The 22,699-nt window shown below is 50.4% G+C and overlaps 1 protein-coding gene across 16 annotated transcripts in view; it reads left to right on the top strand.

The window, feature by feature from the left end:
* snx14 (sorting nexin 14) overlaps positions 1-22,699 on the top strand; it is a 278,601-nt gene that overhangs the window by 167,541 nt on the left and 88,361 nt on the right. For 12 of the 16 annotated variants that reach the window (XM_085982062.1, XM_085982066.1, XM_085982064.1 and 9 more), the window contains 3 exons: positions 5,599-5,639; positions 16,519-16,638; positions 17,727-17,850. In XM_085982062.1, the coding sequence (XP_085838188.1) occupies positions 5,599-5,639; positions 16,519-16,638; positions 17,727-17,850 (285 nt within the window). Of the gene's footprint in view, positions 1-5,598; positions 5,640-16,518; positions 16,639-17,726; positions 17,851-22,699 lie in introns of those variants that run through there. The other 4 variants (XR_015077589.1, XR_015077591.1, XR_015077590.1 and 1 more) reach the window with 4 other exon arrangements.

The raw sequence follows: 22,699 nt of genomic DNA, 5'->3' as shown, positions 1-22,699 counted from the left end.
TGAGGAGAGGTTGAGTAGCTTGGGACTCTACTCATTGGAGTTCAGAAGAATGAGAGGCGATCTTATTGAAACATATAAGATTGTGAAGGGGTTGGATCGGGTGGATGCGGGGAGGATGTTCCCGATGATGGGTGAAACTAGAACTAGGGGGCATAGTCTTAGAATAAGGGGCTGCTCTTTCAAAACTGAGATGAGGAGGAACTACTTCACTCAGAGGGTGATAGGTCCATGGAATATGCTGCCCCAAAAAGCTGTAGAAGCTACATCATTACATAAATTTAAAACAGAAATAGACAGTTTCCTAGAAGTAAAGGGAATTAAGGGTTACGGGGAGCGGGCAGGAATTTGGACATGAGTCTAGGTTCAGATCGGACCTGGCCCTGTGGGTAGCGGAGCGGGCCCAGGGGCCGTGTAGCCTGATCCTGCTCCTATTTCGTGTGTCTAATTCTGTTAGATTCAGGAGATGGTTCTGTGATAGTAGATTGGCGGTTAGGATCAGATCAGCCATGATCTTATTGAATGGCGGAGCAGGCTCGAGGGGCCGATTGGCCTACTCCTGCTCCTATTTCTTATGTTCTTATGTTCACAGTCGCATCCATGCACCCTTACCCATTCCCTCTCTCTCTATGCTCACATTCACATAACTATTTCACCATGCAGCCCTCACACTGCCTCTCACTCTGATGCTTGGAACACAACTGACAATACACGGGGAGGGCCTTTGGTCTTGCAGCCTCACACCATCTTTGCCTCCTCCTAAGTATCTATGCTATGTAATCTCTACACCCACTCCTGCACTCTCACTCAAACTCCACTTGTCTCCCTCATTGCAGGAAAAGAGAGCTCACAACAGGAGAGAGCGAGCCAGGACTGGAGGAGGCCCACCCTCAATCGCCCACCTGACCCCCTGGGAGGAAGGAGTGATGGAGATTGTCGGGGCTGACGTGGCTGCGGAAGCTGGGGAAGGAGAGACAGGAGCAAGCCCGCAAGCTGGTGACAGAATAGTTTTCCATCTCTATGACTGACATAGCATGAGTCGCTGTTATGATTCTGAAGCTACATCATTTGGACTTATGAGCATTTGCAAAATCCAATGTGCATGTAGCCTTGGCATCACATCTCTAACTCTTTCCTTTACTCCCGCACAGGACCATACAGAGCCCCCATCCCCACTGTCGAGGAGGAAGAGGCTGTGCAGCCAGACTCCTCAGAGGAAGCTCCAACCTCTGAGGGCGCAGCGTCAGCAGAAGTAAGCGCACCCAACACCAGCGCAGACACTCTCACCTCGGGGGGGCCTTCGGGACATAGAGTAGTGTTGTCACCTGGTGTTTCACAGCTCACAAGTGAGCATCAGCAGATTGTGGAGACAGGAACAGCAGTGGAGAGTCCTCGTCGGAGGGCGCAGGCCTCTGCCAGCTCAGCTCAGCTCAGCTGCATGTCGACCCTATGCCTCTGGGTCCATCCGCAAGAGAAGAGGTGATGGATCTCCATGCACAGATGCAGGAGTCTCTGGCAGGTTTTGTTTCCAGGGTCGCTGCGAGTGTGGAGCGAATGGAGGAGTCCATGGTGAACATGAGCAGAGCCTTATTGGAGTCATTGGCGCATGAACGCATCACCACGGAAAGGATGGCTACCTCCGTGGTAAGGCTGGCTACGGCCATGGAGGAGCTTAGTCGCCAGGGTATGGAAAACATGGTGAGTGCTCAGAATAGAATGACATCTCTTGAGGAATGATGGGCATCTATTGAGCACCGAAACCAGACCTTCATGGAAGTCCTTCTGAGCAGGACTTCCAGTACAGAGACGAGTTCCCATGGCCCCCCTGATGTGCAGCAAGGTGCTCTCCAGCCACTTGCAGGCACTGAGGGGGAGCTGACCCATGAGAGGGAGGTTGTTGGCACACCACAAGGAAGTGGAGGCTCCTCTCCATGCGCTCACACTTCCATGCCACTTCAGAGCCCTCGGTCAGAGCCCCGCCGGAGTCCACACCCAAGTGAGATAGGAGTCTCAACCCCTGCGCAGCCGCTGGAGCAGCAGACTGCTGGCGAGCCCTCACAGGCTCGCCACCCCAGAGGACGCCCGCCAAAGGTGTCGAGACAGGAGCAGCAGGAAAGTGAGCAAGGGGCCTCCACATCTGCTGAAGCCACAGGGGTACCACTACGTAGGAGCACGCGTAAGAGAAAAATAAAGCACCACTAATCACAAGGGTAGACACTTGGGTGAAAAGTTTTGTATATAGTTTTAATGCCATCACTTTCTTGTACATAAAAAATCTGATGGCAACTGCTGCAGTTGTGGCGTCTGTCATTTGGCGAATGGGGATTTTACATTGAGGCTGTGAGGATTACTTGCAGATGTCAGCAAGCTGTTCAAATAGGTAGAAATGCGCAGGGATGGGCCACTGTCCATGGTCAGGTAAGAAGCAGCGAGGCTACAGTGTTTGATGTACCAGGCTAAGCAAATCTGGCCAGGATGAGTGCGTTCCTTGCATTCCGGCCAGCAATGTTCTCGCGTACTGGTGCCACTGGTTGATGGGCCTCTGCAGGATGCTCGTTTCCGGCCTCCTCCTCCTCCGCATCATCCTCATCCGAGGCGGCTCTGTGAGGAGCCTCTTGGTCCTGCGGAATCTGCAAGCCACGACACTGTGCCATGTTGTGAAGCACACAGCAAACCATGACGATTTTGGAGACCCTGGCTGCTGAGTACTGTAGGGCTCCACCTGATCTATCGAGGCATCTGAAGCGCATCTTCAGCAATTCAATGGTTTGCTCGATAATGCATCTGGTGGAAATGTGGCTGGAGTTGTAGCGCTCCTCAGCTTCGTTGGCTGGTCTCCTCAGCGGCGTCGTTAGCCAAGTCCGCAGGGGATATCCCTTGTCTCCAAGTAGCCATCCCTGAAGTTTGTTTGGCGGACTGAATAGCGGAGGCACAGTAGACTGGCGCAGTATGAGGGAGTCATGGCAGCTGCCAGGGTACTTGGCACAAACATGCAAAATCTCCTCCTTGTGGTCACACACCAGCTGAACGTTAAGGGAGTGGAAGCCCTTGCGGTTGACAAAAACTCCTGGATTGCAATGGGGCGCCCTAAGGGCCACATGTGTGCAGTCAATGGCGCCCTGCACCCTTGGAAAGTCTGCCAGCTGAGCTAATCCACGCGCTCGCGCCCTCACACTTGCGTGATCCCTGGTGAAATGGATGTGATTGTGCGCGAGGGCAAAGAGGCCATCGGTTACCTGAGTGATGCAAGTGTGTGCGGCCGCCTGGGAGATGCCGCTGATGTCTGCTGCTAATCCCTGGAAGGAGCCTGAGGCAAATAAGTTGAGTGCGGTGGTGACTTTGATGGCCACTGGTAAGGAGTGTCGACCTGATGCTCTGGGCTCCAGGTCTTGCTGCAGCATTGCGCAGATGTCAGTCACTACCTCTCGCGAAAGTCGGAGCTGCCTTTGGCACTGCTGCTCAGTCATATTGAGGTAGCTGACCCTGTGTCTGTAGACCCTGTTTGGGGGGTATTTCCTGCGCCGACGGCCTTCCATGCGCTGGCCCCTTCTGGCCTGTGCTGCCTCTGGTGGGTGAGCCGCAGCCTGTCGCTCCTGCTGCTGTTGCTGGTGCTGCTGTTGTTGCTGGATCTGCTGCAGCCTCCTCTGCTGTTGGAGATCCTCTAATGCCAAGAAGGGAAGGAACAAAAGGCCTTCCATGCTTCTGGCAGATGCCTCCGTTGAGGAAGCGCTGAGTGAGGGTGGTGAGAAGGGCTTCCCAGGAGCTCACACTGGAGAAGTGTGTGAGGCTCCAACCTTCCACAGCTGTGCCTAAGCCTTGGACACGTTGCCCCAAGCCTGAAACAACAAGGTCCTGCAACCTACAAATGCTGTATGATTAAATCTCCTCTTCCCTGATTGACCTGCAGCTGAAAGTAAGCAAGCAGACATTGTTCACGCCAAGTTTCATAAGCGGTGTTCCCACCAGGCGTGGTTTACGTGGGGAAAGGCTGAAAATTGCAAGGGCCCCTTAAAATGGCATTATAGATGCCAATTATTGGTGATTGGGCTCCCGACGACCAGTCCCGCCAGCTGCGGGCGGGACTGATTCGGGTCGGATTGAAACGCCGGGGTGAAAGTCGGACGGGCCGGGGAATCAGGCGGGGCGGGGCGGGGGGGGGGGGTTCGCGGCCCCCTATTTTTGCTATTCCCCCCCCCCCACACACGCCTGAAACCCCGCCTGACGGCTCCAGGAAAATCGAGGCCATAGTATATCTTTTTATATTCAGGTAAATAAAAGGGCACTGACGAGGTTGGAAACAAAACATTGGTTAGCAACACACTTATGTGGCAGTATGGTGGGTGTCATTGCTTAAAGTGGGCAGGAAAAGCTGCCTTCCTAGATGACGGCTGCAAGATTTTCCAGCATTTTTCTTCAAGGTGCAAAGGCAATTCATTTTTTTGACAAAAAGTCAGTATCTGTTGAAGTCTGCAGCAGCAATTCAAATAACAGTGTAAGTGTGATTAACGAGTCATTTGAATTTCATTTCATATTGGGTTTGTGTACAATATTACTACCAAAAACCCCATTACTGTGAGCAGGAATGTGTTCTAATATTTGTGGAAAATGTAAAGAAAAGCATCCAGTTGTGCAGAGACTGCACTCCAACACAGATTAGTTCCTGGGTTGTTCTGGGTACCATCACTACTGCCTTTCACCTCGACTCGAACACTATAGCCCCGGTTTTAACCCCGTCCACACAGGGTGGTGGGGTAGTTTAAATGGCGATAGGAGGTTTCATGACTTGTTCCAAAGCGCTGCCATTTTAACCAGGGACATTTCAGGTGGGAAGGTCGTGACCCAATGACATAATTGGTGCAGCAATGAGATTTGAACTTAAAATCATGGGAAGCTCGCACAATTGGTAAACCTGCCAGACTGGAGCATTTGTAAGGAGACACCAAGGTAAGTTTAATTTTTTCAATCTTTGGAAGGAATCCTTGTGGGGGCAGAAGGAGCAGGAATCCTTGGGCCTCACTTGCCGCGGCCTTCCTTTTCGCTCCCCTAATCAGCTCTGCAACCTCCACCCCCAGCACTTGCCTTATGCTGGGGGACGTTCCCTTGGGTCCGCGGCAAAGTCCAGCTCCCACCCCAGTTCCTGCTCCCACCCGTCTGCCTTGATGTCAATCAAAACCATTCAAATGGCCTGGGCATAGAAACATAGAAAAATAAGAGCAGGAGTAGGCCATTCGGCCCTTCGAGCCTGCTCGCGCCGAGGAATCCATGGGGGTTTCCCTTCCGCCCGCCCCAAATCTAATTGAGTTCAGATCGGCGCTTGTGTGTGTCCTTGTGGGTATGACCATTTTGAGGAATACCGTACTTTCCACTGTACAGCTAAATCCTAACATCAGCCAGGAAGGAATGGAAAGACATGAACGGATAACGAGGCTGGAAGAATAAAAATTAATTAGACAGTAACTCCTTTGTGGAAATAACATGAGCACTGTTCAGTGGTAAATGAGATTGTTATAATAGAGTTGGAATACAAGCCACTTGTATCTTGAGCACAGGGGTTTGTTACTAACTGAGTGAATTAATGTAATATTATGTCATCTGTTGTAGGGAAGATTATCAAGTCTGTCCCTGGAAAGCTAATAAAAGAGGTAAGTTCCAAATATCTTTTATAAATCATTTTTATACACTGGTTCCCCTGCACATCACCATCAAGCCAAGGGTGAGCAGATAACCTGTTCCCAGATCTCCACCTATGATGGGCTGTTGGGGAATGCCAGAGAGAAACCCGTGCTAAGTTGCCCTTTGATTTTTTTTCCCACCTCCTTATTTCCCTTTCGCCCATTCCCACCATCAGCTGATTGATTGGTAGATATCCTTATGCAATTAAATATTGGGAAAACCGAAGCCATTGTTTTCGGTCCCCGCCACAAACTCCGTTCCCTAGCTACTGACTCCATCCCTCTCCCTCATCTGTCTGAGGCTGAACCACACTGTTCGCAACCTTGGTGTTATATTTGACCCTGAAATGAGCTTCTGACCACATATCCGCAGCATAACAAAGACCGCCTACTCCTACCTCCGTAACATCGCCCGTCTCTGCCCTTGCCTCAACTCATCCGCTGCTGAAACCCTCATCCATGCCTTTGTTACCTCTGGACTTGACTATTCCAACACACTCCTGGTTGGCCTCCCACATTCCACCTTACGTAAACTTGAGGTGATAAGAAGTAGGAGCAGGAGTATGCAATACGGCCCCTCGGGCCTGCTCCACCATTCAATTGGATCATGGCTGATCTGAATCTAGGTGATCCAAAACTCAGCTGCCCATGTCCTAACTCGCACCAAGTCCCGTTCACCCATCACCCCTGTGCTCACTGACCTACATTGGCACCCGGTTAAGCAGTGCCTTGATTTCAAAATTCTCATCCTTGTTTTCAAATCCCTCCATGGCCTCGCCCCTCCCTATCTCTGTAATCTCCTTCAGCCTCACAACCCCCCCCCCCCCCGGGATATCTGGGCTCCTCTAATTGTGCCCTCTTGAGGATCCCTGATTATAATCGCTCCACGATTGGTGGCCGTGCCTTCTGTTGCCTAGGCCCTAAGCCTGGAATTCTCTGCCTTAACCTCTCTGCCTCGCTACTTCTCTTTCCTCCCTTAAAACGCTCTTAAAACCTACCTCTTTGACCAAGTTTTTGGTCACCTGCCTTAATTTATCCTTATGTGGATCGGTGTCATTTTTTGTCTTAAAATACTCCAGTGCAGCGCCATGGGACGTTTTACTACTTTAAAGGCGCTATATAAATACAAATTGTTGTTGCAGTCTTGGTGAATGCTGCATCGTGTGTGACCTTGAGAAATAGAGACCTAATATTGGTTCAAATCTTGTTGATAAAAATTGGAAGGAAAGCCACTCAAGCTAGTTGCTTTGTCCACCTACATGGACCTAATGAGTCATCTAATTCCTTTACAGTGCTAGAGGAGTCCAACCGGGCTTTGTGTTTAAACAAAAAGCAAAAACCTGCTGTTGATGGAAATTTGAAACAAATGCTGGAAACAGGTGCTGGAAAAATTCAGCAAGTCAAAACCTTTGACAAATGGTCCGTATTTTGTATACGTGCTTCTGTTTAAAGCTTGGCTGCTGCTAACATGGTTGGCGAATCTGGTTTGGATTGTGCCACAGAAGTGCCAGGCAATGACTCTCCAACAAGCGAGAGTCTAACCACTGCCCCTTGCATTACCATCACCGAATCCCCCACCATCAACATCCTGGAGGTCACCATTGACCAGAAACTTAACTGGACCAGCCACATAAATACTGTGGCAACAAGAGCAGGTCAGAGGCTGGGTATTCTGCGCCAGTGTCTCACCTCCTGACTCCCCCAAAGCCTTTCCACCATCTACAAGGCACAAGTCAGGAGTGTGGTGGAATACTCTCCACTTGCCTGGATGAGTGCAGCTCCAACAACACTCAATAAGCTCGACATCATCCAGGACAAAGCAGCCTACTTGATTGGCACCCCATCTACCACCTTAAACATTCACTCCCTCCACCACCAGCGCACCTTGGCTGCAGTGTGTACCATCACAAGATGCACTGCAGCAACTCGCCAAGGCTTCTTTGGCAGCACCTCCCAAACCCTCGACCTGTCCACCTAGAAGGACAAGGGCAGCAGGCGCATGAGAACACCACCACATCCAAGTTCCGCTCAAGGTCGCACACCATCCTGACTTAGAAATATATCGCTGATCCTTCATCGTCGCTGGGCCAAAATCCTGGAACTCCCTCCCTAACAGCACTGTGGGAGTACCTTCACCACACAGACTGCAGCGGTTCAAGAAGGCGGCTCACCACCACCTTCTCGAGGGCAATTAGGGATGGGCAAGAAATGCTGGCCTTGCCAGCGACACCCATATCCCATAAAAATGAATTAAAAAAAAAAAAAATGCTTACTGAGTCGGACATCGTGACAAAACCATGAGTACGGAGGCCCGTTAACCCAGAGCCCGTCAGTGGTCATATCATTTTGAATGTTAAATCTGTCACCTGGTCAGACATGGCAACTCCAAGTTAGTTCATTCAATTGGTCATCAAATCTCAGTGACCAAAAAAATAAATATTGAAATAAAATTAGATATAAAGAATAATGATTTACTTCAATAATTATTAAATTTTGTCCAAATATGGGACGGTGATAAATTACTGGGCAGTATTTTTACATGCAATTGGGTAGACGAACCACAAGTTCATAGAAACATAGAAGATAGCAGCAGGAGTAGGCCATTCGGCCCCTCGAGCCTGTTCCGCCATTTAATGAGATCGTGGCTGATCATCCAAATTCAGTACCCTGTCCCTGTTTTCTCCCCATATCCCTTGATCCCTTTAGCCTTAAGAAATATATCTAACTCCTCCTTGAATATATTTAATAAGTTGGCCTCAACTGCCTTGTGTGGTAGAGAATTCCACAGGTTCACCACTCTCTGGGTGAAGAAATTCCTCCTCATCTCAGTCCTAAATGGCTTACCCCTTATCCTTAGACTGTGACCCCAGTTCTGGACTCCCCCGCCATCGGGAACATCCTTCCTGCATCTAGTCTGTCTAGTCCTGTTAGAATTTTATAAGTTTCAATGAGATCCCCTCTCATTCTTCTAAACTCTAGCGAATATAAGCCTAATCGACCCAATCTCTCTTCATACGTCATTCCTGCCATCCCAGGTATTAGTCTGGTGAATCTTCGCTGCACTCCCTCCATGGCAAGAACATCCTTCCTCAGATAAGGCGACCAAAACTGCACACAATACTCAAGGTGTGGTCTCACCAAGGCCCTGTACAACTGCAGCAAGACATCCTTGCTCCTGTACTCGAATCCTCTCGCTATGAAGGCCAACATACCATTTGCCTTCTTAACTGCCTGCTGAACCTCCATGCTTACCCTCAGCGACTGGTGCACAAGGACACTTCCCCTTTTTCCAATCTATTGCCGTTCAGATAATTGTCTTCCTGTTTTTGCCACCAAAGTGGATAACCTCGCATTTATCCACATTTTACTGCATCTGCCCAATCACCCAACCTGTCCAAATCATACTGGAGTTTCTCTGCATCCTCCTCACAGCACACACGCCCACCCAGCTTTGTGTTGTCTGCAAACTTGGAGATATTACATCTAGTTCCCTCGTCTAGATCATTTATATATATATATATATAAATAAGTCTGTCTCTCTGTCTGTCTCTCTGTCTGTCTCTCTGGCTATGCAATCAAAAGTTAGAGAGCGTACCTACACACATGTTATATCAAAAGAAAGCTTATCATTAGGGGACTCTGATAGGCGTATTTACTTTTTGGTCGGACAAAAATTGTGCCGACGGTATCCAAAAACCGTTCAAAATTCCGCTCATTATCCGCTCATTAGCATCGAGTGACGTGAAGGTTGACCATTCGTACAGTTGAGTGACCCGACGGTCGACCAATCACTGCGTCACGGGGGCGGGGTCATTGCGTGTGCGGGCGGGCCATCCTAGAGTCGAGTGACGTGACGATTGACCAATCCTACAGTTCAGTGACCTGACGGTTGACCAATCGGTGCGTGTGTGGGCGGGCCTAATGCTTCTGAGTTGTGGTGAGTTGCCACCATCTTGATTCCAAACTCTTCATTTCTTTTTCCCACTTTCTGCGTGTTTCTTTTCAAATCTAGATTTCCAGCAAAAAAAAAGTTGCTTTTAAAGCACAAATTGTTTTTTAAAAAAGTTAATTAATTTGTAAATCTTTTCTCTAACCTCTATAATTTTCCTACCTTTCACCGTTTTTGCAGGCAGGCCTCGAAGCCTGGGCCTCTGTTGCCCAGCCACGCCCGAGCTATGCACCTCCCGTCCCGCTCAACAAGTGGCCCGCGATCGCCGCCATCTTTCTAAAGGCTGGCGGCACGGGACTGAGGCGAGCGTAGCCATCAGCGCCATCTTAGTAAAGGCGGGCGGGGCGGGAGTCAGCGCGCGCGTCAAGGTCGGCCCGGAACGCAAGCGAATCGGCGGTCTTGAAGCCGGCGGGGCTGGGGAGACGGGAACGGGGGGGGAAGGGTTACCCCGGGCCCGGCCCCCTCTCACAGCCTCAAGCCGGCTCACGCCCGTTCCCGGGGCTTGGCTCCAGCGCATTCCCATCCGCAATCGGCGGTCTTGAAGCCGGCTCGGGAGGGCAGGGTACGGGAGGGCGGAGAGTGGGGCTAGGGAGGGCGGAGAGTGGGGCTAGGGAGGGCGGGGCTCGGAAGGGGGGGAAGGGTTACCCCGGCAACCGGGCCCGGCCATCTCTCAGCCTCAAGTCGGCTCACGCCCGTTCCCGGGGCTTGGCTCCATTTGCGGCCGTGGGCCACTCACCCTCTCTCTCTCCTTCCCTCTGTCTCTCTCTCTCTCCTCCCCCCCCTCCCCTCTCGCCCATCCCCTCTCCCCCCCTCCCTCTCCCTCTCCCCCCCTCCCCTCTCCCCATCCCCTCTCCCCCCTGCCTCACCCTCTCTCTCCCCCCTGCCTCACCCCCTCTCTCTCCCCCCTCCCTCCCCCTCTCTCCCCCCTCCCTCCCCCTCTCTCCCTGCCCCCTCCCTCCCCCTCTCTCCCTGCCCCCTCCCTCCCCCTCTCTCCCTGCCCCCTCCCTCCCCCTCTCTCCCTGCCCCCTCCCTCCCCCTCTCTCTCCCTGCCCCCTCCCTCCCCCTCTCCCTGCCCCCTCCTCCCCCTCTCTCTCCCTGCCCCCTCCCTCCCCCTCTCTCTCCCTGCCCCCTCCCTCCCCCTCTCTCTCCCTGCCCCCTCCCCTCCCCCTCTCTCTCCCTGCCCCCTCTCTCTCCCTGCCCCCTCCCTCCCCCTCTCTCCCTGCCCCCTCTCTCCCTGCCCCTCCCTCCCCCTCTCTCCCTGCCCCCTCCCTCCCCCTCTCTCCCCCGCCCCCTCCCTCCCCCTCTCTCCCCGCCCCCTCCTTCACCCTCTCTCCCCGCCCCCTCCTTCACCCTCTCTCCCCGCCCCCTCCTTCACCCTCTCTCCCCGCCCCCTCCTTCACCCTCTCTCCCCGCCCCCTCCTTCACCCTCTCTCCCCGCCTCCCCCTCCCTCCTCCCCCTCTCTCCCCTCCCTCCCCCTCTCTCCCCGCCCCCCTCCCTCCCCCTCTCTCCCCGCCCCCTCCCTCACCCTCTCTCCCCGCCCCCTCCCTCACCCTCTCTCCCCGCCCCCTCCATCACCCTCTCTCCCCGCCCCTCCATCACTCTCTCTCTCTCTCTCTCTCTCTCTCTGCCCCCTTCCCTCCCCCCCTTGCTCGCTCCCTCCCCTCCCTCCCTCCCCCTCTCTCTCTGCCGCCTCCCCCTCTCTGCCCTCTCTCTCCCCCTCTCTCTCTGCCCCCTCCCTCTCTCTCTCTCCCCCCCTCTCTCTCTCTCTCTCTCCCCCAGTCTCTCTCCCCCCCAGTCTCTCTCTCCCCCAGTCTCGCTCTCTCTCTCCCCCAGTGTGTCTCTCTCTCTCCTCCCCCCATTCGCGCTCTCTCTTCCCCCCCAGTCGCGCGCTCTCCCCCCGTCGCGCTCTCTCATCCACCCATTCGCGCGATCTCTTCCCCCCGGTCGCGCGCTCTCTTCCCCCCGGCCGCGCGTGCTCTCTTCCCCCCGGCCACGCGCGCTCTCTTCCCCCCGGCCGCGCGCGCTCTCTTCCCCCCGGCCGCGCGCGCTCTCTTCCCCCCGGCCGCGCGCGCTCTCTTCCCCCCGGCCGCGCGCGCTCTCTTCCCCCCGGCCGCGCGCGCGCTCTCTTCCCCCCGGCCGCGCCCCCTCTCTTCCCCCCCGGCCGCGCCCCCTCTCTTCCCCCCGGCCGCGCCCCCTCTCTTCCCCCCGGCCGCGCCCCCTCTTTCCCCCCCCCCCCCCCCCAGTCGCGCGCACTCTCTCTTCCAACAACAACATGCCCTCAAGAAAGCCACGGCACCGCCGGGCACTCCAGCCAGTATATTGTGAATATCTGGGGTCCTAGCACCGATCCCTGCAGTACCCCACGAGTCACTGCCTGCCACTCGGAAAAAAATCTGTTTATTCCAACTCTTTGCTTCCTGTCTGCCAACCAGTTCTCTATCCAAGTCAGTACCTTACCCCCAATCCCGTGTGTTTTAACTTTGCAAGCCAGTCTCTTATGTGGGACCTTATCGAAAGCCTTCTGAAAGTACAAATACACCACATCCACTGCTTCTCCCTTATCTATTCTACCAGTTACATCCTCAAAAATTTCCAGTAGATTAGTCAAGCATGATTTACCTTTTGTTAATCCATGTTGACTTTGTCCGATCCTGTCACTGTTTTCCAAGTGCTTTGCTATTACATCTTTTATAATGACTCTAGCATTTTCCCCACTACCGATGTCAGGCTTACCTATAATTCCCCGCTTTCTCTCTGCCACCTTTTTTAAATAATGGGGTTACATTAGCTACCCTCCAATCCATGGGAACAATTCCAGAGTCTATAGAATTTTGGAAGATGACCAGCAATGCATCCACTATTTCTAGAGCCACTTCCTTAAGTACCCTGGGATGTAGATTATCAGGCCCTGGGGATTTATTGGCCTTCAATGCCATCAATTTTCCTAACACCATTTCCCTGCAAATACTGATTTCATTCAGTTCCTCCCTCTCATTAGACCCTATGTTCCCCGACATCTCTGGAAGGTTATTTGTGTCCTCCTTTGTGAAGACAGAACCAAAGTATGTATTTAATTGGTCTCCATTTCTTTGTTCCCCATTATAAATTCCCCTGATTCTGACTGCTTGACTTCACCAATCTTTTATTCTTCACATATCTATAGAAGCTTTTACAGTCAGTTTTTATGTTCCCTGCAAGCTTACTCTCATATTCTATTTCCCCCCCTCTTAATTAATCGCTTGGTCCTCCTTTGCTGAATCCTAAACTGCTCCCAATCCTCAGGTTTGCTGCTTTTTTTGGCCAATTTAAATGTCCTCTCCTTGGACTTTATGCTATCCCTAATTTCCCTTGTTAGCCACGGTTGAGTCACCTTTTTTGTTTTATTTTTACGCCAAAACAGGGATGAACAAATTCTGTAGTTCATCCATGCGATCTTTAAATGTTTGCCATTGCCTATCCACCGTCAACCCTTTAAGTAACGTTCCCCAATCCATCCTAGCCAACTCGCGCCTCATACCATCATAGTTTCCTTTATTTAAATTCAGGACCCTAGTCTCTGAGTCAATTACTTCACTCTCCATCTTAATGAAGAATTCTATCATATTATGATCGCTCCTCCCCAAGGGGCCTCGCACAATAACATTGCTAATTAATCCTTTCTCTTTACATAATACCCAGTCTAAGATGGCCTGATCTCTAGTTGGTTCCTCGACATATTGGTCCAGGAAACCATCCCGTATACACTCCAGGAATTCCTCCTCCACAATATTGTTACTAATTTGGTTAGCCCAATCTATATGTAGATTAAAGTCACCCATGATAACTACTGTGCCTTTATTGCACGCATCTCTAATTTCCCATTTAATGCCATCCCCAACCTCAGCGTTATTGTTTGGGGGTCTATATTCAACTCCCACTAATCTTTTCTGCCCCTTGCTATTTCTCAGCTCTACCCATACAGATTCCACATCATCAGAGCTAATATCTTTCCTTACTATTGTGTTAATCTCCTCTTTAACCAGCAGTGCTACCCAACCTCCTTTTCCTTTTTGCCTGTCCTTCCTGAATATTGAATACCCCTGGATGTTGAATTCCTAGCCTTGGTCACCCTGGAGCCATGTCTCCATAATTCCAATTACATCATATCTGTTTACATCTATTTGTGCAGCTAATTCATCCACCTTATTACGAATGCTCCTCGCATTAAGACACAAAGCCTTCAGGCTTGTTTTTTTAACACTCTTAGTCCTTTTAGAATGATTATTTACTGTAGCCCTGTTTGATTTACACCCTTGATTTCTCTGCCTTCCACTTTTGCTGTTCTCCTTCCTGTATTTTGTTTCTATCCTTGCTTCCCTTTCCTCTGTCTCCCTGCACAGGTTTCCCAACCCCCTGCCATTTTAGTTTAAACCCTCCCCAACAGCACTAGCAAACACTCCCCCTAGGACATTGGTCCTGGTCCTGCCCAGGTGCAAACCAAGTTTGTCCTGGTCCCAACTCCCCCAGAACCGGTTCCAATGTCCCAGGAATTTGAATCCCTCCCCCTTGCACCATTCCTCTCACCACGTATTCATCTGAAGTATCCTTCTATTTCTACTCTGACTAGCACGTGGCACTGGTAGCAATCCTGAGATTACTACCTTTGAGTTCCTATTTTTTAATTTACCTCCTAACTCCCTATATTCAGCTTTTAGGACCTCATCCCAGTTTTTACCCATATCGTTGGTACCTATATGCACCACGACAACTAGTTGTTCACCCTCCCCCTCCAGAATGCCCTGCAGCCGCCCTGAGACATCCTTGACCCTTGCACCAGGGAGGCAACATACCATCCTGGAGTCTCGTTTGCGGCTGCAGAAACGCCTATCTATTCCCCTTACAATAGAATCCCCTATCACTATAGCTCTCCCACTCTTTTTCCTCTTGTCCTGTGCAGCAGAACCACCCATGGTGCCAGGAAGTTGGCTGCTGCTGCCTTCCCCCGATAAGCCATCTCCCTCAACAATATCCAAAGTGGTATATCGGTTTGAGAGGGCGATGGCCACAGGGGACCCCTGCACTACCTGCCTGCGCCTACTACTCTGCCTGGTGGTCACCCATGCCCTTCCTGCCTGTGCAGCCTTTACCTGCAGTGTGACCAACTCCCTAAACATGCTATCCACGATGTCCTCAGCATCGCGAATGCTCTGGTATGTATCCATTCGCAGCTCCAGCGCCGCGATGCGGTCTGTCAGCAGCTGCAGCTGGATTGGTTACTTGCACTCCGATACACAACAGAGACCTTAGAAAGTATAACCACAAAAATTAAGACCTTCTACATTTTATAAACTATTAATCTTAACTGTCAAACTATAGAGTAGTATAAATACTCACCTGGCTGTACCCACCCAATCAGCTGCTTCCTCTTGCCCGCGTCACTTTTTGAATCGTGACGTGGCTGCGGAATGCCGCCGCCGGTCTGTGAGATTGGTAAGCCTCTGAAAGAAAGCCTGCGAAAGTGAGTTTAAGTACTCACTGTACCGCCGCTCTGCTCCTCCCGACACTGGCCTCTGTCAGTTCATTTCTCTGCTCCTGAAAGTATGGGGTGCGGTTCCACAGGTGCTAGATACATTCTGCAACCCTCGGGGCCATTCTTGATGTTTTTATGAGCACGTATGCAGGCTATTTAATTGTGCGGGCATCATAACTGTTGGGGTCGGGCCAAAGTGGTGCAGTTCTTACCCACAGTCTACAAGGCATGCTCTTTTCTGAAGGAGTCACTGGATAGTTATCAGGAGCAGAGGCTTGCATGGTTTCCCCCCTCCTCACCCCAGGGGGTGTGATTCCCCCTCCTTACCCTGGGGGGGTGTGAATCCCCCTCCTTACTTCGGAGGGGTGTGTGATTTCCCCTCCTTACCTCCGGGGTGTGTGATTTCCCCTCCTTACCTCGGGGGGGGGGGGGGGGTGATTCCCCCCTCCTTACCTCGGGAGGAGAGAGTGATTCCCTCTCCTTACCCCGGGGGGGCGTGATTTCCCCTCCTTACCGCGGGGGGGAGAGAGTGATTCCCTCTCCTTACCCCGGGGGGGGGGGGGCGTGATTTCCCCTCCTTACCTCGGGGGGGGGGGGGGGTGATTCCCCCCTCCTTACCTCGGGGTGGGGGGGGGTGATTTCCCCCTCCTTACCTCGGGGGGATGGGGGGGGCGGTGATTCCCCCCACCTTACCTCGGGGGGGGGGGGGGGGTGTGATTCCCCCCTCCTTACCTCGGTCGGGGGGGGGTGATTCCCCCTCCTTACCCCGGGGTGGGGGGGGTGATTCCCCCTCCTTACCCCGGGGGGGGGGGGCGTGTGATTCCCCCTCCTTACCCCGGGGGGGGTAGTGTGATTCCCCCTCCTTACCCTGGGGGTGGGGGGGTGATTCCCCCTCCTTACCCCGGGGGGGGGGTGTGATTCCCCCTCCTTACCCCGGGGGGGGGGATGATTCCCCCTCCTTACCCCGGGGTGGGGGGTGGTGTGATTCCCCCTCCTTACCCCGGGGGGGGGGGGCGTGTGATTCCCCCTCCTTACCCCGGGGGGCGTGTGATTCCCCCTCCTTACACTCGGGAAATGGAGGTCAATCTTTGGACCAATTGCTGCCAGAACGGCAGAGATCCAGTAACTCTCCCTCGAGATTGGACACTGAACCTACGACCTTTGAGCAGGCACAAATTGTATCAGCTCAGCATCAGGGAAGTTTAATAATAGTAGCTCTTAACCAGAATTACAAGTAACAGGATTTAAAACATTAAAAAAATGTCTATTTTGCTTTTCTTCCATTCTGCTGCACAGTCCTCATTGAATGCCTTGTACCTTTTATTTTCTACATGTTGCACTTGCTGTATAATTTATGCAGCTGTATTATTCCCCTGTTGCTGTTGTGTAGAAAGGCCAGCATCTGGAGTCATTCCTCACAGCATTCATCAACTCCTGTGAGGCTCCCAAACCTAAACCAAGCAGGCCAGAACTCACCATTCTCAGCCCTACTTCAGAAAACAAGAAGAAGGTGAGTTGTGAGCCGGTGTATTTGGCAGATGCTTTGTGGGGGAACCAATCAATGATACATTACGACCCTTTTTCTTCATAATTGGGCCAGCTAGATGTGATTTGAAATTCTAGCACAATTTTGTGTCACGAGTGAATTACTCATCAGGTGGACTGCAGTTGGCATCAGTGTAAACTCCCACAAATATATGTGCCCATAAATTTGGTGATTTGGAAGAAAAAAATAATGGGTAATTTTAATGAATTTAACAATTTTGAACTCCTATACTTATACTGGGACTTCAATATCATGAAGCTTCTGCAGGTGGTGATACTGGTCCACTGATTTGATTGCTCATATATGGACATATATGACCACGGTGTTAGTGATACTGTGGCTGTTTGAAAAGTTCACATTAAAACTGGCTAGTTTTAGGAGTGGCAAATTATTAAGAAAATTAATTTAAGTTTGTGAATGTAAAAATTGAAGTGAATGCTTTTTATGCTGTCTTTCTACAAAATGGCCATCATGACCTCTTTATGACGGATCCAATAATTTTCAGAATTAATACAATGTATGTAACAAAAGGTAATTTTTAAAAATCTAGCAGCACTTCCTTTTTGCCACATTGATTCCCTGTTGTCACGATTTAGTAATATTTTTGTGACATTGATGCCCGGAGAGCATGTTTCACCTGCCTCTGTTAGTTTTAATAGACAAGAGTAACTCCTGCGATTCAGTTCTCCCACCACTGGTGACAGGGTTCACCCAAGTCTGCCCAACAAAGACAGCTAAAAGACATACCGTTTCTTCCAACTAGCTGTGCACATCAGGGGAGATTGATATGATAAAAAGTCTTGCGTACAGTGCGTACTCTGTAAGCATTACACTTACTTTGTGTCACACTTCAGACATCTAACTTGGTCCTCTGGCTCACTGAGAGCAACATCATAAGAAATTAGTTATATATAATATTTTTGTTTAACACCATGTATTTTATTTGGATAGTAAATGACAGCATGTGTAAATGAACTAATGTGAAGCACCATGTTTAAATGCTGTTGAAGGAAAGACGGGTTCATCAGTTCCAATGGCTCCCTTTCTTTCAGCTCTTTAATGACTTGTATAAAAATAATGCCAATCGCTCTGAAAGCACAGAGAAGAAGTACAACCAGAACTACTTCATGGAAATGATGACACTGGATGGCATTTATGACTACCTGATGTACGTGGGTAAGTGAGCATTTAGACTCGGCTAAAGAATTCAAGCTAGCAAGTGTATCTGTGGAAGATGGCATCCTCCAGAATTGTGGCTCCTTTAACATGATACTTGTTTCACAGTGATATAGTTGCCCTAGCTGAGTATGACTTCCATGTTTATAGTGGATGCAGGCATAGCAGAGTCAAATGGGTCATGCATCTGTTCTGGATCACAGTTAGCTTGTTGGTGAGATGCTTTTTTAATGTGATATAATAACGTGGGGATAAACAAGTGGTGAAATCCTGTTTATTATGATTGTGCTGTCTTACAAAATTGAACACCTTCTTCCATTTTATTCTGACATTGGGGACCCTGTTGTCCTGCCACTTGAAAGCTATCTGCTGGTGGTTATTGCAGGAACATAGAAACAGAAGTAGGCCATTCAGCCTCTCCAGCCTGTTCCGTGATTCAATCAGATCATGGTTGATCTGTACCTCAAATCCATTTACCCGCCTTCGCTCCATATCTCCTGATACCCTTACCTAACAAATATCTATCAGTCTCAGTCGTGAAGATTTCTATTGATGCATCCACAACCTTTTGAGAGAAAGAGTTTGGTTTGAGAGTTCCACTATCCTTTGTGTGAAAAAGTGCTTCCTGATTTCACTCCTGAATTGCCAAGCTCTAATTTTAAGATTGTGCCCCCTTGTTCTGGATTCACCCACTGGAGGAAATAGTTTCTCTCTATCTACCTTATCGAATCCAACCTGTTCTCGTAATGTGACCTTTTAAGCTCCTTAGGCCTATTAGGGAAAATTAGTCCGCCAAAAATAAGGAATTGATTATGCAAAAGTGAGCAATACAGAGGGTTATCAAGCAGTGTTCCATCTAAGCTGCGCAGCTGTCTGCCTGTTCCGCGTAGCCCGGGACCACCTTTTCAACTGTGAAATTTTGCGCATGCACGAACCTTTGAATGGGCCGCACCCCCCCCCCCCAAAGAATTATCAGGAAGATGGTTATAAGAACATAAGAAATAGGAGCAGGAGTAGGCCATTCGGCCCCTCGAGCCTGCTCCACCATTCAATAAGATCATGGCTGATCTGGTCTTGGCCTCAACTCCGCTTCCCTGGCCGCTCCCCATAACCCTTGACTCCCTTATCATTCAAAAATCTGTCTATCTCCACCTTAAATATATTCAATGACCCAGCCTCCACAGCTCTCTGGGGTAGAGAATTCCACAGATGCACGACCCTCTGAGAGAAGAAATTCCTCCTCATCATCAAGTATATTCTTCCAAGTTTATAAATCCGTACATTTTTAAAAGAATCTTTGTTCACCGGCATGATGCAGAAATGCTCAACATTAAAGCCTGTAGAGCAAACCAAAACTTGAAGCTTATAAACTAGGCTGTAATATCTTACCACAAAGTAGGAAAGCAGCACAATTTAAATCACTTCAATCAAATGTGGAACGCACTTATGTCAAGAGTTTATGATTCAGCATTGGATGTTGGTCTCTGCACATTCACCACCATTCTAAAAGTTACTGTATCTCAACACCCTGCAGTGGTGGTCAAAGAACACCAACAGCTTGACTAGGTTGGGACTGTAGCTTCTGCCATTCTCATGGGTGGAAATTCATTGGGGCCTGTTTTCAGGCCTAGAATCAGCACTGCACACAGGCAGCCTGCCTCAACTGAGGCCTGAAATTGGGCCTCACTTCAATAATTTAGGTGAGCTGCCGGCGCGTATTACTCCTCCAAAGTCAGCTCGCACATTTGAAGAAATAAATATCAAGCCACTTGAAGGTACATGTGGGGGGTGGAGCAGCAATGAGTGGGGGGGGGGCTGATCGCAAATGTTGCGAAGTTGGAGGAGCATTCCTGCTTCTGGAGTCACAGTAAAGATTACTGATAGATTTTTTTAATAAGGTACTTCCATTTCGTTGGTGGCCATGGGGGGCACTGAAGAATCCTAAGTGGATCTGCACCTGATCCTTTGATTGCCAATCAGTTTCAATGAGGGGGCCTAAACCCTCACTTTTTAGCCCCTCATTTACTTATGTAAAGGGCCTCCAGGCATTGCGGGTGACTGCCTTAAAGAGCTGCATTTACCAATATGGCGGCGCCCATAACTCAAGCGCAGATCTGGGGCCAGGAGTTGGGATTTGAAATTTGTCTTTTTTGCCTTTGTGCCTGTTCCACTGGGCAGAAAACAATGAGGACTGATTTCTACCCCCATGAGTTTTAATGACGGCCTGATGATGTCCTTGTAGGGTAGAACCTATTTGGAGAGAGTTTGGACCCAAATAATCTGACTTGAACCATTTGAATCTGTTTTTGAACAATTTGGATGGGTCTGATCTGGATTGAGCAGTGGGCGTGTAAAACAGCCGTGCAATATAGACAAACAGCTGTGATTTCACTCAATACATGAAGCTACGTGGAGATGAACCTCACAGTCACTTTTTAGAGCCATGCACTACAAAACATCTGTTAGGTTATCACAGAATCACAGAAACTCCACAGTGCAGATAGAGGCCATTTTGGCCCATCGAGCCTGCACCGACACATATCCCACCCGATCCCCGTAACCCCACGTATTTAATCCCCCTAACACTAAGGGTCAATTTATCATAGCCAATCAACCTAACTCACACATCTTTAGACTATGGGAGGAAACCGGAGCACCCGGAGGAAACCCACGCAAACACGGGGAGAATGTGCAAACTCCACACAGACAGTCGCCCGAGGCCGGATTCGAACCCGGGTCCCTGGCGCTGTGAGGCAACAGTGCTAACCACTATGCCTGTTCATCTGTTGGCCGAGGAAATCACTATAGACATATTCCCATTTCCTGTCATAGTATGAATAATAAATGTCAGCTTGGCTCATTTGCCTCTACTGCTTTCCAACTCCTGTTCAGAAGAGTGAGAGTTTGTTCTAGGCTGACACTCCAGTGCAATACAGATGGAGAGCTGCATTGTCAGAGGTACAATCTTTCAGGAGATGTTAAAGCAAAATCCTGTCAGTTCTTGTGAGTCAGACAAATTATTCCTTGGCACTATTCAAAGAGCAAGGAATCCTCCCAGTTCCCTTAGCCAACACCTCCCCCTCAAATAATACTACCAGGAAACAGGATGACTGGCCATTCACTTCCTGGCTGTTTGTGGAAAGTTGTTCGTGCAGAATGGCTGCTACATTTGCCAGGTAACAGTCACTGTATTCCAAATGTAATTGTGTGAAGTGCTTGGAGCCATTTGTGATATGCAAGTATTGATATTTATAGTTCACAAAATTTGAGTGGAAGAAGTGACAACTGGTTCTCCACTTCTCCAGCACTGAGCAACTCTTCTCCCAAAGTCCAAAGATGTGCGGGTTAGGTTGATTGGCCATGACAAAAAAAATTGGCCCTTAGTGTTAGGGGGGGGGGATTAAATACGTGGGGTTACGGGGATAGGGCTTGTGTGGGATGGCTGTCGGTGTAGGGACCGGGTGCTAGGGTTTGGATGATCAGCCATGATCTCGTTGAATGGCGGAGCAGGCTCGAAGGGCCGAATGGCCTACTCCTGTTCCTATCTTCTATGTTTCTATGTTCAGTCCAGACCTCGGTCATTGATTTAAAACTTGAAACAGCCCAGAAATGTAGTGAGAGATGATTTGAAGCCAACAGCAGGGGCCCAGACTGAAGTCAGGGGCATGACTTGCTCACTGACCTACATTGGCTTCGGGTCCAGCAATGCCTCTTTTTAAAAAAAATTTCACCCTCATTTTCAAATCCCTCTATGGCCTCGTCCCCCTCTATCTCGCTAACCTCCTGTAGCCCCACAATCCTCCATGATCTCTGCCGTCCTCCAATTCTGGCCTCTTGAGCATCCCCGATTTTACTCGTTCCACCATCGACGGCCGTGCCTTCAGCTGCCAAGGCCCTCCGCTCTGGAAATCCCTCCCTAAACCCCTCTGCCTCTCTACCTCTCCTCTTTTAAGGCGCTCCATAAAGCCTTCCTCTCTGACCAAACTTGTCCTTATGTGGCTCAGTGTCAAATTTTGTTAACGCTCCTGTTAAGGGCCTTAGGACGTTTAGTTGTATTTAAATGTCAGTGCAAAGGAGGAATGAGGAACAGCTGGTAGGAATGAGTGAGAACGGAGAGAAAATGTATCTTTGGATACCAGCCAGCGTAAAGGTGAGAGTTTTGTTGGATAGAAGTTCTATAATGTTGACCTTGTGGCGGTTCCACCGGGTGTCCCTTACTATGTATATACATACCTTTGTATGTACATAATTGACCTGTTTGGGCCGTTGCCCCTTTAACTTACCTGTTTGGGCCGTTGCCCCTTTAAGAACGCGACGTAACGCACTGACGTCACGTCGCGCATCGTGTAACACACCGAGATGCGAGCTGACCCAGCTCGGCCTTACACGCTCCCGACGGTCGCCAGCACAACTCGGCCTCCCGCTCCTGCGGTGGCCGCCGGCCCGGTTCGGCCTCCTGCACCCGCGATGGCCGCCGGCCCGGTTCGGCCGCCCGCTCTCGCGACTTTGGCCGCAACGGCCAGCCACAGCTACGCGCCGACGCAACGGCGCAGGTCATGTGACTGCCCAAGCGCGGGCAAACGCGCTAACGTCACGACGCGGTCACGTGACCACCTAAGCGCAGGAAAACGCGACCGAGCGTGATGACGTCATCACGCTCTCCACAGGACTGCGGAGTCAGTCCTCGTGGCGTCCCCGCTGAGGAAAGACCTACTTCACGGTGCTCCTGCATCCAGCCGCCTTACCTGCTGTATTTCGTCTGTTCTTGTAAATAAACAACTTCTAAATTGTTCCTGAAGTCGAACTCGATTATTTAGTAGTCATTCGTCCGATACCTACCTAGGTGAAC

The sequence above is a fragment of the Somniosus microcephalus genome, chromosome 3, assembly GCF_052327205.1.
Source record: "Somniosus microcephalus isolate GS21.2 chromosome 3, FLI_Smic_1.0, whole genome shotgun sequence".
NCBI classification, from domain to species: domain Eukaryota; kingdom Metazoa; phylum Chordata; class Chondrichthyes; order Squaliformes; family Somniosidae; genus Somniosus; species Somniosus microcephalus.
The sequence above is the reverse complement of the archived record's forward strand: the minus strand, read 5'-3'. Positions and strand labels throughout refer to the sequence as shown.